This window comes from Hyaena hyaena, unplaced genomic scaffold (assembly GCF_003009895.1).
Source record: "Hyaena hyaena isolate Hyena2069 unplaced genomic scaffold, ASM300989v1 scaffold_0, whole genome shotgun sequence".
NCBI lineage: Eukaryota > Metazoa > Chordata > Mammalia > Carnivora > Hyaenidae > Hyaena > Hyaena hyaena.
Window position 1 is genome coordinate 3,963,969 of NW_024080632.1, and position 18,147 is coordinate 3,982,115.

General features: G+C 51.2%; 1 protein-coding gene across 3 annotated transcripts in view; it reads right to left on the reverse strand.

The window, feature by feature from the left end:
* Positions 1–528: 528 nt before the first annotated feature.
* The window catches only part of TMEM120B (transmembrane protein 120B), a 63,786-nt gene continuing 46,167 nt past the window's right edge, over positions 529–18,147 (reverse strand). For 2 of the 3 annotated variants that reach the window (XM_039249988.1, XM_039249935.1), the window contains 7 exons: positions 12,801–12,890; positions 5,250–5,315; positions 4,698–4,759; positions 3,446–3,538; positions 2,052–2,116; positions 1,648–1,716; positions 529–1,174 (listed from right to left, as the gene is read on the reverse strand). In XM_039249988.1, the coding sequence (XP_039105919.1) occupies positions 1,061–1,174; positions 1,648–1,716; positions 2,052–2,116; positions 3,446–3,538; positions 4,698–4,759; positions 5,250–5,315; positions 12,801–12,890 (559 nt within the window). In that variant the 3' untranslated portion in view covers positions 529–1,060. The remainder of the gene's footprint in view (positions 1,175–1,647; positions 1,717–2,051; positions 2,117–3,445; positions 3,539–4,697; positions 4,760–5,249; positions 5,316–12,800; positions 12,891–18,147) is intronic. The other variant, XM_039250055.1, reaches the window with a different exon arrangement.

Sequence of the window (18,147 nt, forward strand, 5' to 3'; positions counted from 1 at the left end):
GGGATTTGTAGGGAAATAAAGGCAGCTGAGGCCTGTGTGCAGGAGAAGGGGCAGAACACTCAACCAAACCGGCTAGCTTCTTCATCCTCCCCGCAAGTACAGACCCGGACAGAAGGTGACCAGCAGACTTGTCCTGGCTTCCGAGTGCCACCTCCCAGAAGTGAGCCTGCTCAGATTCTCCCCCCCACAAACAGTCCAGAACCTGAGGGGGTGGGGAGTGGGGAGATAGCTCCAGGATGGCTTAAATACCCACCAGGGCTGAAAGTCAGGGTCCCACTCACCATAAGAATTCAGGAAAGTGGGCTGAGGCATGGGGGTCAGGAAGCCAAACTTTCTAGAGTCAAAAACAACCAAACCACCTCAAACCACCCAAGTGATGCCAAGGCTGGGGCGCCCTCTGGTGGTAGCGGCACCCCCCTCGCCTCAGCCCCACCCTAGGGGCCAAGCCCTCCGAGAGGCAGGGCGGCTCTCCCCAGGTGGCCAGCAGGAGGGACTCGAAGCGCAAAGAGCACCAGGCACAGACAGACAGTGGTTCTCCGAGAACTTAAATACCCCACCACAGAGCAGCGGAGGCCGAGAGAGCTTACAGCAGAAGCTGTTCGCCCCAGAGGGAGGCTCCACAGGACGCTGAGGGCTTTCCTTCCACCGGCTGGGGACAGACTCAGTAAGTGGCAGGTCGGCACCCCAGCGAGGCACATCCAAACTCAGACCTGAGGGGCTCCCTGAGGCTTCAGGCCCCCGCCCAGGAAGACTGACCCAGTCTCAGCCACGAGAGGGCAGCGGGGAAGACTGTGGGTTCCAGGGCAGTCGGGAGGACCCCGTATTAAATATGTCATAAATAGGCTGGGGCAGGCTGACATTGTGCAGACGAGCGGGGGTCACATTCCTCTTGTCCACCAGGGGCCAGGGCCTTGGCCCTTCTGCCAGCGATGCGCTGGCCCCTGAGGTGGCTGCTGTCGGTGGCCAAGGGCACTGTGGGGAGAGAATGGGCAGCTAGGTGCCAGCTGGAACGCCCTGCAGTCTTGAACCCCGGGGGATGGAGATGCACAGGTCCCTTGGCTCACAGCTTCTTCCCTTTGTTTCTGTTCTTCTGAAGTTTCGCGTGCACGACTTTGAGTGTGGTCAGGAAATTGCCAAGGAAGAGGACGAGGAAAGTGAGCGCCAACACGAACACCTGGGCAGGGGGAGGGGAGTGGGGGGAAGACAGGCGAAGGTGTGGCGGGGGGCAAGGGAAATGAGGAAAAGGCTCCTCAGATCAGCTCCCTGCTGAGATGCCCACCCTGTCCCTGTGACCTCCTTAGCGTAAGCCCCCTGAAAACTACAGTGTTCCACCAGCAGACAGCAGAGATCTGGGCCAACTGAGTGAAGGCTGTGAGTCCTCAGGGTCATGCAGGGTCAGGGACGGCCTCTCCTCTGCACCCCCCCCATAGCATTCAATAGGGTGTTCAGACCACTTAGGAGTTCCCCAGCTTCCTGAGTTCTCCCCAAGTCTCCCAGGCCCCAGTAGCAGGGAGCTCTGGGCACAGGGCCCCACAGTGGGGAATCAAGGGGTAGCTGAGGCAAGAATTCTCTCCAAGCTGGCCCAGCCTTCTGCAGCCCCCCCCCCCCCCCCCCACACACGCACACGCCCGCGACCCTCCCCCATACCTGCCATTCTCTGCATTCCTCGTGGCTGGAGAGCTCGAACAACGTGACGGCATTGTAGAGCTGCCAGAACTGAGGGAGGGAGGGAGGCAGGCACCGCTTACCCCAACGGATTCCTCTGGAGTCCCACATGGGGAAGCCCAGGGAATGGACCAGCACCCCCCCACCGAGCTTCTGGTATCACCTGTCCCAAGACACTGAGAACCCCCCAAAATGAAAGTGGAGCCATGCTGGGCCAGAACAGCCTGAAGACGTGGGACTTGGCACACCGGTGCTGAGGGCCAGTCCTGGCTCTGGCCTTTGGCATCCCAGGACCCTGGTGGCTGGTCATTGTGGGAGAGGCCTGAAGACCTGTTCCCGGGGCCAGCCCAGAGCAGGGGACACCCACAAACTCTAGGGGGACTCACATGGCCACAGAACAGGAAAGGCAGGAGGAAGGTGAGGCCCCGCCACATCCAGGACTGGAACCCTTCTGTGGAGAGGAAGGAGGAAGCCAAGGGCCCACGTAAGGGGGACTGGTTGCCCCCACAGCCCCAGCAGGCGCCTGCTGCCCAACTACGCCAGTCACCCACATGGGGCAGGGAGGACAGCCTCCCCTCTCATGGGTGGCTGAGTGCTCAGCTATGAAAATCATCCAGAGAAAATGCAGAACACCTGTCACCAAGCCTGACTGCTCTCACGCCGCTAGTCCTGGGGCTTGATAACACTTGTGGAAAGCTGACGTGACAGGCACTGTGTTTTAATAAGTTCTTTAATTTGCTTGGAATTTTGGTTTTTGTTTTTTTTTTTTTAATATTTTTATTTATTTCTAGGAGAGAGAGACAGCGTGAGCAGGGGAGGGTCAGAGAGAGAGGGAGATACAGACTCTGAAATAGGCTCCAGGCTCTGAGCTGGCAGTCAGCACAGAGCCCGACGCGGGGCTCGAACCCACGAACCGTGAGATCATGACCTAAGCGAAAGTCGGACGCTTAACCGACTAAGCCACCCAGGCGCCCCTGGAATTTTGCATTTTTTTGGATAATGGACTTTTTGCATGCATCATTTCCAAGTGAATCTTGACAAAGTAGGGCCTGCTTTGCAGAGTAGTTCAATGAAAATGACCATCTCAAAAGATGGCAGAATTTTGAGTTTCCTATGAAAGTTGAGACAAAAGCTCTCAAGCTCTTCAATCATCCCATGAGTTAAAAAAAAGTTAAGGGGTGCCTGGGTGGCTCGGTCGGTTAAATGTCTGACTTTGGCTGAGGTCATAACCTCATGGTTCATGAGTTCGAGACCCACATCGGGCTCTGTGCTGACAGCTCAGAGCCTGGAGCCTGCTTCAGATTCTGTGTCCCCTCTCTCTCTCTGCCCCTACCCCACTCACACTATGTCTCTTTCTCAAAAATAAACATTAAAAAAAGAATTTAAAAAAATTAAAAGTTAAGCACACCTTCCCAATGTATATATGTTTGTGTCTATATTTATATGTAGGTATATTATACATAAATTATACATGCACAACACTAGGCTAGCATTATATATATTATAAAACACAGACCAAAAAAATAGACACTTGTTAAGACAGAAGCCAGCATCAAAGCCTGGCACACAGCTGGCCTCAAGCTTGTCAGCTGAAACAGAATCCATGACGAATTATGAAAAGCAATTTAGGCGAGAAGCCAGCAGTCCTGGCTCTGTGTGGGGGAGGTCTTATTATGTTTTTATTGGTTCATGCTCCCAGTGTAGAAGTTAGGAGTGAGGTCCGGGGGAAAAAGAGGGGCCAGTAGCTGTCCACCCCCCAACCCCAGACTGGGCTACTCACCCACCGTGAGGTCCAGATGATTCCTCTCCCCCAGAGCCCGCAGCCGATAGAGGCAGCCCCTCTGGTAATAATATTGCAGGAACTGGACACAGCCTGCAGGGGGAGCACAGCATCTGGCTCAGAGTCTGCAGGACCAGGCGCCCACTCCGTGCAGACCCAGGGGTCTTCACTGCCCAGAGGGCAACCCCCTCCCATCCCAACACACACGCACGCACACGCGCACACGTATTCAGCCTGAACCCATTTTTTCCCTTATCCGGAATACAACGAGAGCAGGTTATCTTTAGACCCAGCTAAGCACCAGAAAGACCAGAAACTTCTAGAGCTTTCCTAAGCACGCAGTGCGCACTCAACAGATACTTGCTGAAATGGTGGCACCATGCTGGGAGCTGTGTGTAATGCTAAGACAGCAAGAGACGTTTTCATACAATGAGATACTTAGTAGTTACTAAAAACGAGGAGATAGGATTCTCCGTAGTGACACAGAAAAATACCCATCATGGGGCACCTGGGTGGTTCAGCCAGTTAAAGCATCTGACTCTTGCTTTGGACTCAGGTGATGATCTCACGTTTTGTGAGTTCAAGCCCTGTAGCCAAACCCCGTATCTTTATCTGGCTGTCTGCTGCCAGCACAGAGTCTGCTTTAGATCCTCTGTCCCCTGTCTCTGCCTCCCCTTTGCTTGCATGCTTTCTCTTTCTCAAAAATAAACATTAAAAATAAATTTAAAAAATTAAATTGTATTGCTTTAATTGGCAATATACCCACGATATAAAATTCAAAGGGAACAAACAGGTACTTGGTGAAAAATAAAACTCTCTCTCTGCCACTGTTCCTAACTATCTGAGCTTCCCATTCCCAGAGGCTACCTCTGGGACCAGTTCACCGTCTATAAATCCAGAGCTATTCTTAAATGAGAAAAAGAACATATACTCTATTCCCATTTTGCGGTACTGCCTCCAACACCACTCAGTTCCCAAAAGTCACAACTGGTCCAGCTGTGACTTGGGGAAGAAACGGCAGTGATGGGGGCTCCTGGGGGTGAGGGAGGTCAGGTTGCCCCTCCCCCAGGGCGGGGCAGCAATCTGGGGGGAGACGGCTCTTTCCTGGATTTCTGGGATTCTCTCCTGCCTGGAGCGCCCTTCCACACTAGGCACACCCCCCACAAGGGAGGAGGGAGGACAGGGGCCTTCATCAGTGAAAAGCCACAGGAAACCATGCCCCCCCCCCCCAATCTAGGCAAGAAACACTCACTCTGAAAAATGGAAAATGCTAAAAACTGATTGCGAAACTTCTGATAAATTAATCCGTTAGGCCTGCAGAAAAGTGGGGAAAAGCAAAGGTGAAGCATGCTGTGAAATCAAACATTCATCCTTGCCCCTCTCTGTTCCAGCTAAGTGAGAAAAGCTTTTAAAATTAAATGGAGATCCCTGGTTTCTGTCCTTCTCCAGCACCCATGTCCCTCGGGCTGGACCAGGTTACTTCCCATCACTGCTTTAGGCCCATTCTAGAACCTAGGGAGCCCATATCATCATTCTGAAGCCTAAGCTCTTGCTGATTCTCTCCGTCTGTCTCCTTTGGAGCCTCATCCCTGCGGTCTGTCACTTCTTGTTACCTCTGCCCCAGCCGGCAGGCCAATGGGACCTCCCCAGAAACTTCCCAGCTGGCGTGGGGAATCCCAGTGGCCTGTCTGTAAGCTCACGCTTTCCTTCCTGGCCCAAAAGTCAGCCCAGGCCAGGAGCCCTGAAGGTGCTCCCTTGCCTACCACCGGCTCCCCCCATTCACGGACCCCCATGAGACACTCACCAGGTCAGCATCACTCCAGAGAGGAAAGTGGACACGTAATGGTGAGACACCCACCAGCCTTTAATTCTTGGAGAGAAGAGAAGGAAAAGGAGCTCAGGTGGGGAAGGAAACACAGGTAGCTATCGTTCTTGGCTACGTGGGGGGCATGGGGACTGCTCTGTGGCCCAGAAACAGCCATGAAATAGACCCAAGCCATGACTCTGTCCTTTACTCTGTCCTACAGGGATGCATAAGCACACATAAACCACTCACAGATTGGCCAGGAGACTCACGGGACTCGGGCCCCCAGTGGCTTCCCACTACCCTAAGAACACCCCGCTTCAAGCCCCGCCTCCCTGTCCTCTCCTTGAACCTGCCAAGACCATTGCTACCCCAGGGCCTGTTATAGGCCGAACTGTGTCCCTCTCAAATTCCTATGTTGTAGCCCTAAACCCCGGTACCTGAGAATGTGACTGTTTTTGGAGACAGGAACTTTATTTATTTACTTTTAAGTAATCTCCACACACGGGGCCCCTGGGTGGCTCAGTCGGTTGAGCGTCCAACTTCGCAGGTCATGATCTCACAGTCCGTGGGTCCAAGCCCCACATCGGGCTCTGTGCTGACAGCTCAGAGCCTGGAGTCGGCTTTGATTCTGTGTCTCCCTCCCTCTCTGCCCCTCCCCCACTCATGCTCTGTCTCTCAAAAATGTTAAAATGGGGCTAAATTCACGACCCAGAGATCAAGAGTCACAAGCTCCACTGACTGAGCCAGCCAAGGGCCCCTGGAAATAGGAATTTTAAAGAGGTAATTAAGGTTTAAGAAAAAGGTGGTGGGGGAATGCCTGTGTGGTGGCAGTCAGTTAAGTGTCCAATTCTTTATCTCAGCTCAGGTCATGATCTCATAGTTTGTGAGTTCGAGCCCCACATCGGGTTCTGTGCTGATGGCGTACAGCCTGCTTGGGATTCTGTCTCTCCTCTCTGCCCCTCCCCTGCTTGTGCACTCTCGCTCTCTCTCAAAATAAACAAACTTAAAATTTTTTTAAAGGGCACCTGGGTGGCTCAGTTGGTTAAACACTGGACTCAACCTAAGCTCAAATCTTGATCTGTGTCATGGGTTCAAACCCCCAAAGGCCACACGAAGCCATGGTGACCATCTATAGACCAAGGACAGGCCTTTGGGGAAACCAATCCTGCTGGCACCTTTTCTTTGGACTTCAAGCCTTCAAGAACCATGAGAAAATAGATTTCTGGGGGCGCCTGGGTGGCTTAGTCGGTTAAGCGTCCGACTTTCGCTCAGGTCACGATCTCGTGGTTCGTGGGTTCGAGCCCCGCGTCGGGCTCTGTGCTGACTGCCAGCTCAGAGCCTGAAGCCTGTTTCAGTCTGTGACTCCCTCTCTCTCTGACCCTCCCCTGCTCACACTGTCTCTCTCTCTCTCCTAGAAATAAAAATATTAAAAAAAAAAAAAGAAAATAGATTTCTGTTGTTCAAACCACCCAGCCTGTGGTATTTCGTCTAACAGGGCCTTTGTTCTTGCTATTCTCTCTGCTCCAAGAACTTGGGTGGCCTGTCTCCTGGTCCAAATTCAAGTTTTGGACCAACCGTCACCTCCCTCAAAAGGCCTTCTCTGGCTACCTTATCTAAAACAGCCAGGCAGCCCCATTTTAGATGACATCACCCTGTTTCATTTTCTTCATGGTGCTTACCACTATCTGAAATTATTCATTTTTTTCTCTGAACCCTCTTCCCCACTCAAATGTAAACATCAGAAGAGCAAGGATCTTGTCTGTCTTCTTCGTCAAGGTGTCTGTGACATCTGGCTCAGAGCAGGTGCTCAGTGTGTTGAATAAACACAGAAAACACACACTTACACAGAACTGAGCTACCTACGTTATCCCACGCAGACACACAGAAATGACAGACTGCCCACACAGCATCTCACATCATCCCAGACAGTTTCTCCCTGGGAGCCCACGCCCCTGTCTCATCTGCTCTTCCGTCTACAGCAAGCCCTTGCCAAGCCTTGGACTTCCTGTGTCCGGTCCAGAAGCTGTGGGAACCTTTTTCAGAACCCAGTGCTCCCCCAACTGAGGGCTCTCACAGCAGGGGAGGGAGCCTCATTGTCATCCCTCCTCAGTGTCAATGTCCCAGCCTAGGATGAAAGCTGGACCCTCAAACCTTTTAACCTTCGAAATCCTGGAGTCTTGTCTTTGGTCTCTGCTGATCTTCTCCAGCCCCTAAGAGCTCATTACCTGAACACAATGTGGCAATGATTTGCTTTCCCAAATGCAGCCTGGGAGCAGCTGGGCTCCTTCCTCCCAAGGACTGGACAGTAGAAATCTGGTTCCCCAAACCCTCGTCAATGCTGGATTCCAAGTTTTAAAATTTCTTATTTAGGTGAAAATTAGTGTGTCACTGAGGTTTTAATTTGCATTGTCTTAATAAGTGGGTCTGAGTGGTCTTAAAACCTTCCAATCAGATGCACACATCTCATGCGCAGGGACTGGATCTTACTCATCTCTCCTCTTTGCAATCTCACAAGAGATCTGGACATAATTTAGGGGTTCAAGCATGGCCTGTGGATGCCTCAAGGGTTATGGTTAGGAACAAGGTCTTATGTGACTCTTTATTCCTAGCACTAATAGCACCTGGTAAAGAGCAGGCACTCAATAAATGTTGAAACAAATGAAGTGATGTCCAGGAGGTGTGGCTGATGAAACAGCAGATAGTCTAGATGCCACCAGCACGCAGGTGCAGGACAAGACATCCACCCACTTCTTCATGGGTCTCCCCCTCCCAATGTCCCTGTGTTGCCTGTCAGAGTCTACAAGGGCCCCTGGCTCTAATTTTCTGATAGAAAAGGCAGCCCCATCCTCAGACTCCCAGCTTGAGAAGCACCCAAGAAGCCTCTCTGGAACCACTTCTTTCCAAGTTCCCTGCAGAGCCACACACACAAGCCCTTGAGGCTTGGCACACCACATGCCCCTTTGTCTTCCTCCCCAAAGCCCACCTGAGAAATGCCCCCTCGCAGTGTGGGAGCGGCCGAGCCAGGTGCGGGGTCTGTGCAGCACGCCTGGCTGAGCAGCAGCTATCAGCTCACAGCACCCAGTGCCCAGAGCCCAGCTCACAGCGCCAGAGTCCAGCACACAACACCCAGCATCCAGAGCCCAGCTCTGACAGGTGCCCCCAGTAAATAAGCACCACTCAGAGGCACTAGGAAAGACTAGAAACTGCTTCTTCCCCCGCATGGCGTTCATGACCCCCTCATCCATCCACACTCTCCAGGGCGCTGGGCTGGTTTTGTGCCTGTGTATGTGTATGTGCGCGTGTACTTGCACACTTTGGGATTTAATTCAGATATCATGCAAGTCATCCATTTAAAGTATACAAGTCAGTAGTTTTTAGTACATTCACACAGTTGCACAACCATGACTACAATCAGTTTTAGGATATTTTTATTGCCCCCAAAAGAAACTTGCATCCATTAGTGGTTACTCCTTGGGCCTGTTTTCCCACAAAAATAAAATTTGTAGGGGTTAATGGGCTTTTTAATGAGCAGACAGTAGACACCCAATGAAGAATGGTGCACACACAGTCCCAATGTAGGAATAGCATGGCCTAGTGTCTGGGGATCGTGCTGGAGACCATGGCCCTCCCCTCAGGACACCTTCCCCATATTTGTACACGTGCACATTTCACAGGCCCCAGAAATTATCCAATCACAGACTGTTTCTGGCTTTGAGCTTCGGGTCATGTGGACAGGCGAGGAGGTATAGCTAGCTTCCACAGAGGATCCCTTGCTCCTGGCCACCCCTAGTCTTTATTCTAGGAAAGGCCCCTACAATAGCCAGTTGGAACCAGGCACCCATGGGCAAGCTGGCCAGAAAAGCTAACACTATCCCCGATTCATTATTTATTCTGGCCCAGAACTAACTATAGAGGACATCTGCTGTTTTGTCTCTCTGTCAATCACCAACCTCCCCCAAGCCCACACACCCCCCATCCTCCTCGCATGCTGGTTTCACACCAGGCCCTTCCTTTGGTGAACCACCTCATCCCCACACTGGTCTGAGCCTGGTTGAGGGGGAGCTGAGGGATATAGCTGGGCACATGACTCAGAGCCAGCCGATCAAGGCTCTACATCCCTTCAGCCACAGTGACTGGCTCAGGGATGAGCACATGACCTCAGCCTAGCCAATCAGAAATCAGCCTCAAAATTATAACTGGATCTTCCGAGGAAAGAGCAGATTGTTGATCTGTTGTGATGCTGGCCAATGTAGCAGGAGGACAGAATGGGGAGAGGCACTGTTAACATGAGGCAGTTTCAACGCCTTTAACTATTAATATACAGGCATACTTCAGAGATACCGTGGGTTCACTTGCAGGCTACTGCAATAAAGCAAATGTGACAGTAAAGCAAGTCAAGTGAAGTTTTTGTTTTCCCAGTGCCTATAGAAGTTATGTTTACACTGTACTGTAGTCTAGTAAGTGCGCAATAGCAGGTCTAAAAAAAACAATGCATAGGGGTTCCTGGGTGGCTCAGGTGGTCGGTTGAGCATCCAACTCTTGATTTCGCTCAGGTCGTGATCCCAGGGTTGTGAGATTGAGCCCCGTGTCAGACTCTGCATGGAGCGTGGAGCCTGCTTAAGATTCTGTCTCCCTCTGCCCCTCTCCCCTGCTCACTCTCTCTCTAAATTAAAAAAAAAATTAAATTACAAAAAACGTACATACCTTAATTAAAAATATATTGTAAAAAATGCTAACCATCATTCGAGTTTTCAGCAAATTGTAATTACTGATCACAGATCACTACAATAAATATAATAATAATGAAAAAGTTTGAAATACTGGAAGAATTACTAACGTGACAGACACAAAATGAGCAAATGCTGTTGGAAAAATGATGCCGATAGATAGACCTGCTCGGCACAAGGTTGTCACATACCTTCGATTTGTAAAAAACACAGTATCTGCAAAGTGCAATTAGACAAGGTATGCCTATATACGTTCCCCCTTCAGGTTTACTCCTATCCGGTGGTTTTCCCTCATTTGCAGGATTTACAAAGGAACTTGATTTGCTTATTGCACTAACTGAACTAATAAACCACACCTCCGAAGTCATTCCATAAGATAAAGCACCAAACCCACCCCACCCATTCCAGATCCCAGCCCCCACCACATCCGAACTCCTGCCCCAGGTCACAGCAGAAGTCAGGCCAGGGGAACAGTCCCATTACAACTTGCAATACCTGCTGAAGTGTTAGGCAAATGAGACTTGGCTTTGGAACCCCACTTCTACCCCGCTGTGGCCCCCTCCCCACTTTCCTGGTGTGACTCACTCGCAGAGACCTCCACTCAGTCCTGCTCCCTTCTCTGTGGTAACCACGCCCCCCTCCCCCATCCACAGGTTATCACACTCGATAAAGAGGTGACCAGTATAACTCTTACTAGAATGTTAGTGACTGTTAGAGATGTAGCATGCCTCTGAATACTCTTAGAGTCCATGAGAAGGATAAAACTGTTAAGACTGACAGCAACAGGAAGAGAATTCATGACCAGGAAGACTTTGCCACTTGTCCAGACCCCCTTTCCCCACTATCTACCACCCTGGCTCCCCTCCAACAACACCCAAAAGCAGAAAGATACTATTCACTACAATTAAGGAAGACTATGAGTGTTATTTATTTGGTAAGATTTTCCACCTCAGTGTTTCCCAAAGCATAGGGTACATATATCAAGGTTTAGATGACACCTGAGTGTCACACTAGATGCTACTGAACTGTGTGGGGAGAGGTCATCTTTTCAGTTCTCTTTGTTCTCCTAAGTCCAGGAGAGAGTCTCTTTAATGCCATGCAAGGCCCGATAATCTCCCTTTTTACACACATGTACACACACGGAGAGAAAGATGGCAGGCCTCAGGCTCAGAGCCTTCCGGAAGCAAGAATAATTGACTTCAAAAACTTATACAAGGAAAACAAAAGGATATTTTTACACTACTTCCTCCTTCCTGCAACTGATGCTGGTTTTCCATGTACGGTGATGAAATAAAATTTCCTTCTACAATAAACTAATATTTTTTTTTAAAGGAGAGGTTGATTTAAATTGTGAACATTGTCATCCAGATGATACATGGAAAAGGCAAAAATGGCGGGGATAGGTGAGGAATGACTGTGGTTTGAGAAACACTGATCTTTCTAAAGGGCTACATGCTACAGGGCTTGCACACCTAAAAACTGCTGCTCCCTTCTCCTTACCTCTGGGCTCTACATGCAGGCTAAGGCCCGGCAGGGCAGGAATCTGCCATGAGAGACCACTGGGCAGAGAAGTGAAAAGGTGGCAAATTACTTAGGGGTTTGCAGACACCCCCCCAGTCTGAAATACACAGTTCATGACAGTTCCTTACTAGTGTCCAGGAGGGAGGAAGCAGGGAGGGGTTGGGAGGTTGTTACTTTCTGTCTCAGGAGAAAATAGAGACAGAGATGAAAATGGCCATCCCAAAAAGGAAACAGACCTGTGGAAATGGGTCCTGCAGGTGGCCAGTTGTGGGTCTCAGCTCGGAGACAGGTGGGGATAGGAAGGAGAATGAAGAAACAGTGGGGCTCCTTGCATAGAAGGCCCTCAGTGATGGAAGCCCCAATCGTGCCTTGATTCACTCAGCAACCCTGAGACACACTCCCCCAGGGGGCTGTGAAATAGCCCAGAGAGTGGACGCCAGTTGGCCACGGTCACAGAGCTGCTCAGGAACAGCAGCAGGACTAGAACCCCAGAACCCTCGCTCCCAGCCTGCCTGGCTGTCTTCCTCCTTGGCACCAGCCGGGCAGGCGGGTTTGAACGAAAACCCTTACCACGTGTCCTCCGTCCTATCTCCCTGTGGGGGGACCATCCACTCTTGTCACCAGAATCCATTCATCCTTCTGGTGACAGCATCCCAATTTTCCTCTGGGGAAACACGCCCCTCCTGACACTCACTCCTAAGCTGTAGGGGCGCATGGGGCTCAAGCCTGGCCAATCACAGCCATGCATTCTCTGGCCAGGGATTGGTTCAGAGACGGCCACATGATTCATCAAGTGTCAATGGGACCCAGGGAGGCTTTTGGAAGGAAGTGATATGCTCTATTTTGCTGAGAATGCTAGAAATGAAGACCTGAGCCTGGAGCTCCTGGGCTTCCGCATGGAGCCTGAGAATGAAGACAGCACAGTAGAAAACAGAAGTGAAGGGTGGAGAGAAAGTGGGTCCTGATGACATTGTCTAAGCATCTGGATTAAGCTTGACCTGAAGTCAGTCCCAATAGATCTATTCCTTGATATGAGAAAATAAATTTCCTGTTGCGTTAAACCCATTTGAGTTAGTTTTTTGTAAGCAAGAGACTGACCAGGGCTGGTGACACTGCCACAGCACACATGTTCTCCCTCCTCCCTGAATCCGAACAGTCACGGACGCCCCCCCCCCCCCCCCCCCACTCCAAGGAGGAAGGGAATACAGGCTGAGGGTGACAGCCCTCCCCTGCATCCATTCCATGACAGATGTCCCTTTGGCTCTCCCTACGCCCCCCACAAAGCCAGGTCCCCAGTTACCTTGAGCCATTGCTGATGAGAATACTCTCCCGAATTGTCAGGGTGCAGTAATACCACACCAGCAGGAAGTTAAAAACTTCGTCCGTCACCCTGGTGGAAAGAAACAGCCCCAGGGAGGAGAGCAGGCGTGAGAACCAGGAAGGAGCTCCCACCCGCACAACCACAGAACAGCAAATCAGGGTGAGCACTGCCCACCGGGTGCCTCGGGGAAACTCCCGCTGATCCTGGGCAGACAGGGGAGGCCTGGCCTCCACCTGGCACACCTGTCCCCCTCCTCACCTTTTTACTGGAACCCTACCAGCCTTTAAGGCTCTAGCTGGTTTCCTCTCCCTCCTTGAGCACTCAGCCTAGGACACCCTCTCTCCCTTCTAAATTCTTACTGTCTCATGTAAAAATTTTTGGTGGAATGGCAACAGGATTTTAAGCAGAAAACCTAATACTGTATTTTTATTTTTATTTTTTTAAACAAATTTTAATGTTTTTTACTTATTTCTAGGAGAGAGAAAGACAGCGTGAGCAGGGGAGGGTCAGAGAGAGAGGGAGACACAGACTCTGAAACAGGCTCCAGGCTCTGAGCTGGCAGTCAGCACAGAGCCCGACGCGGGGCTCGAACCCATGAACCGCGAGATCATGACCCAAGCGAAAGTCGGACGCTTAAACGATTAAGCCACCCAGGCACCCCTAATACTGTATTTTTAAACTGTCTACAGTGTCAAAATGTAAATTCCCTCCATCCCCTTAAACCATCTATAAACTTGGCACTCACAAAAAAGTCCTTATGGCCTGAACTGTCTGTAAGATGAACTTAGGAACTCCCTGCCTCCCCAGTGGTACCAGAGCTGGGCAGAGCAAGCGGTGAAGGCGGACAGAGCAGAGCGTCCGGGCCGTTGCCGTGCCCTGGTCAGGGTGGAAAGTGGGCAGATATGCTGCATGTGACCCTGTCAGAGACCTGCCGGGCCTCAGCTTTGCTGTCTGTAAAATGGGAAGGCCAGCCCCCTACCTGAACACCGCTGGGAGAAGGGTCCTGGGACAGAGGCTGCAGCAGACAGTCCCCTGGAGGGCTCGCCTGCCACTGACTCTCATGAAGGCTCTATCTCCCACCCCAAAGGGAAGTGCCTCTGTACCTCCCGGTGCCTTCACATCCATTCAGCGTGGGAAGAGAAACAACTGTATGGGGCGCCATCCATCTGCACACGGGAGGGGGACTCTCCCCACCTCCTCCATTTCTGTCTCTGAACTGGGAAGATGAAGATAACCCCAGGAGGGAATGGGGGAGTGTGACTCCAACAACAAGCAGAAGCTGGAAGGTGTCTTTTAAGCTACGTGACCCTGTTTTGTGGTCACGGATGACAGGCTTTCCACCCCAAGCCCTCCTGAACCATCGCCTGCAGAGGCAGTCTCGGGAGGCCCAGAAGCGGCCTCTGGAAACTCAGGGCCTGAGTTCAAATCCCAGCTCTGCCACTTTCCGGCTGTGGGACTGGGGGCATGTTGGTGATTCTCCCGTGCCGTCACGGCTGCCCCCCAGTGTGTGGGGACTACTAGCAGCTCCCGTGTAGGCCGCTGTGAGCATCAGCTGAGTCTCACATGTGAAGGGTGTAGAACAGTGCCTGGGGCATGGGAAGGGCTACATATGTTCCCTGCTAGAATTCTGGAATATTCACAGAGTACCCAAAGTCTGAGAAATGAGTCTTGGATGCCTAACTCTGAGGAAATCAAAGCCCTCCTTGACTTGAACAGGGTGTTGGCGTGAGTCTGGCCCCTCCAGTGCACAGGGTCCCTTAGACACTGACTTCTGGGCTTGCCTCCAGAGGACAGGCCCAGGAGTGAGTCGGGGTTACCAGGATATTTTTCATTGGTCCTTTCCTATATCTTATCAGGAAAGAGAAGAACAGAAGTAAAGTCTTATGTCCCCAGCACATTAGGGACATGCTTCAGGCACTGGCCTTGGCCCACTCTGCCAAAGCGTATGAGCCTCTTGTTGCCGCTGTAACAGATGACCACAGTCATGTGTTTATTTCCTGACAGTTCCGGAGGTCAGAAGTCTGCAATGGGTCAGTAGGGCTGGGCTCCTTTTGGAGGCTCTAGGGGAGGATCCATTTCCTTTCTTTTTCCAGCTTCTAGAGGTGCCCACATTCCTTTTTCGTGGCACAGAATCACCGTGACCTCTGCTTCTGACTCGGACCCTCCTATCCCCCACTGCTAAGGATCCTCATACTTACATTGGGGCCACTGAATAATCCAGGATAATCTCTTGTCAAGATCCTGAACTTAACCGATCTATGAAGACGTTTTGCCACATGAGGTAATAATATTTTGCAGGTTCTGGGGACTGGAGCATGCATGTCTTCAGGGACCATTCCTCAGGCTGCCATACCAGGCCAGCACTAACTGCTGGGGACTTGTAATGCTGAGGCATTACACGGACCATCTGCCTGGGTCCTCGAACAACCCTACAGGACTGCTTCCTGTGCAGATGCACCTACTACATCTGTGCCCATCTACAGAACTCCCAGCACCTGACAACTCCTGGCATGCCTGGGACTCAGAGCTCACTCTGCCAATGTGAGAGGCAGATCAGAAGAGAGGGGGAGTTATCATCCTCTGGAAGCAGTCCTCAACTCCCCTGACCAACAGCAGCTGGAAAAAAAATACCCTTGCTCCCTCACCCCTCAAGTGGCATGACTGAGGCATGTTCCATGCTGTCCCCAGTTCTCCAGCAACATGCAGTCCAGATGCCCACAGAGGAGCCTTTCCTGTCTCACTTCCCATTCCCCAACCAATGTTTCCCGAGATCACCTCTCAAATAAACTGCTGGCACTCAAATGCTTGTCTTGGGGGTTGCTTCAGGGGGAATACAAACTAAGACAGTACAACTTCCCATTTTATCGATAAGGAAACTGAGGTCCCAATAGAGAGGAAGTGAGCTGCCCAGGAGTGAAATCCAAACCCAAGCCCAACCAACCCAAGCTTAATTCCAACCACCTCTTTCCTGCCAGCTTCAAAGCCCAATCCTGATAGAGGACTAGTCTAACCAGACAGCCTCTCGGCCTGAAGGCAGAAGGAGGAGGCATAGCACTCTCCAGCAGCCTCACCAAAGCATCCCAAGGACCAGGCAACATGAGCAGATGTCCTCTGGCCATGGGGAAGATGAGGAACCACACACACAGACATGGAGGGCTCTACTCAAGGTCACATGATCTGTGAGTGGCAGAGCTGGACCGAGAACCCATGGTTCTGAAGAACATTAGCCATGCCCAGCTCCAGCCTTAGAGACACCATGGAAGGGCCTTTGGGTGGGACACCCAGCAAGGAAACCGCCCCAATGGGGCAAGAGTAAGGAAAGAAAATCCAGCCCCTTGGGTGCACCGGATATTGAGCTGTGATCTCCTCCAGCACAAAATGATGGCAGGAACCACAACTGCTCACACTTCGGCAGCACTTTTGTGCCAGGCACTATTTGAGGTACTGCAGATACAACCTATCCGGCCCCCTCAATCACCCTACCACGTACCTCTCATTATCCTCATCTTCTGTGTAAAGAAACTGAGGTGGGGAAAGGCTAAGTCATTTTCCCAAGGTTAAACAGCAGGGCAAACTTCCCTGAAGGCAACAGAAGAGAGATGAGCCGCCTGCCCAGCCCCCCCCCTCCCCCCCGTCCTATCTGTAACCCACGGGAGGTATACTAGGTTGAATAGTGTCCCCTCAAAATTCACGTCCACCCAGGACCTCAGAATATGACCTTATTTGGAAATACGATCTTTGGAAATGTAATTAGTTAAGGTCATACTGGGTGAGGGTAGACCCTGACTCCAGGGACTGGCATTCTCATAAGAAGGTCATGAGAGAAACAAAGGGACACACAGGGAAGGAGACGACAGGAGGAGACTGAGGCATGTGAAGCCGGGACGGGAGGGAACAGCTTTCTCTAAGCCAGGGATGCCAAGAAAGCCAGCGCCACCAGGAAGTGGAAGAGGCAAGGCAGGACCCTCCCCTACGGCCTTCAGAGCGAGCGTGGTCCCACCAACACCTTGATTTCAGACTTCTGGCCTCTAGAACTGTGAGAAAATAGATTTCTATTGTTCTAAGCCATGCTGTTCGAGGCTTACAGGAAATGCATACAGAAAGGGATGGGGAGAAAACTGAACTTCAGAAGTTGACAACATAGGACAGGTGTGCCCTTCTGAGGGCCCTGGATGTCCTGGTGCAAGGGAATCTGGTTGCACATCAAGAACTTCTATCCTTTCCAGAGGGGCATGTGAGCAGGCAGCACTGATGCGTGCAGCCTCTACCCTCCAGGGAACCAGGCCAGGCCCGAGGCAGCAGGCAGCCACGGGCCCAGGACCTCAAAGGGCCTTTGTTTGGACATTCAAGTGGCCAGACCAGCAATTGGACTCCCAGCCAAGCGCCTGCCAGGAAATAAACCCCTGACACGCAGGCCAAACGCCCAAGCTGTACTTGGCTGCCTCCCCTCGGGGCAGAAAACCTAGGGTGGGGGCTAAAGGTGGGGGGGGGGGGAATGAAACCCCCTGAGGCATAACAGCTTGAACCCACTGGCCTCAGCCTCTCAGGGCAACATGCCTCGACCTGCTCCAAAAGCAGCAGCTGACGCTCTCACTGGCATCGCTGGTGCCAGGCGCTGGGCAGAGCCCTCCACACGCAGTTAGCACAGCTTGGTGTCACTCTCATTTTACAGATGGGGAGACTGAGGCTCCCAGAGAGAACCTGCTCATGGTAACGGCCAGGATAGTCCCAAAGCCAGGATTCAGACAGCCAGGCAGTCTGTGATCTATTTTCCTTTCTTCCCTTCTTTCCTTTTTTCTTTTCCTAATTGATATATAATTCATATACCATAAAATTCACCCTTGCAAAGTATATAATTCATTAGGTTGTAGTATATTGCCCAGGTTGTACAGTCATGACTTCCATCTAATTCTGGAACATTCTCAACACTCCAAAAGAAACCCTACATCCATCAACAGTACCCTCCCCGATTTCCCCTCTGCCCAGCTCCTGACCACTGATGTGCTTTCTATCTCTCTAGATTTACCTGTTCTAGACATTTCATAGAAATGGAATCATGTAATGTGGCCTTTCTTGACGAACTTGACTGAGCATAATGTTTTCAAGGGTCATCCATGTCGAAGCATGTGTTGGTACTTCATTCCTATTTATGACCAAATAATATTCCACAATTTCCGTGTGCCATTGGGCTCTTTCCTAACTACAAGTTATAAGGCCTCTTCCAGTAGCTGTTCAGTAGGTATTTGTTGGATGGATGTAGGGTGGACAGGACTGCTATTTCCCATGAGAAATGGCTCTTCTCTACCTACAATCTACCAAACGTTGC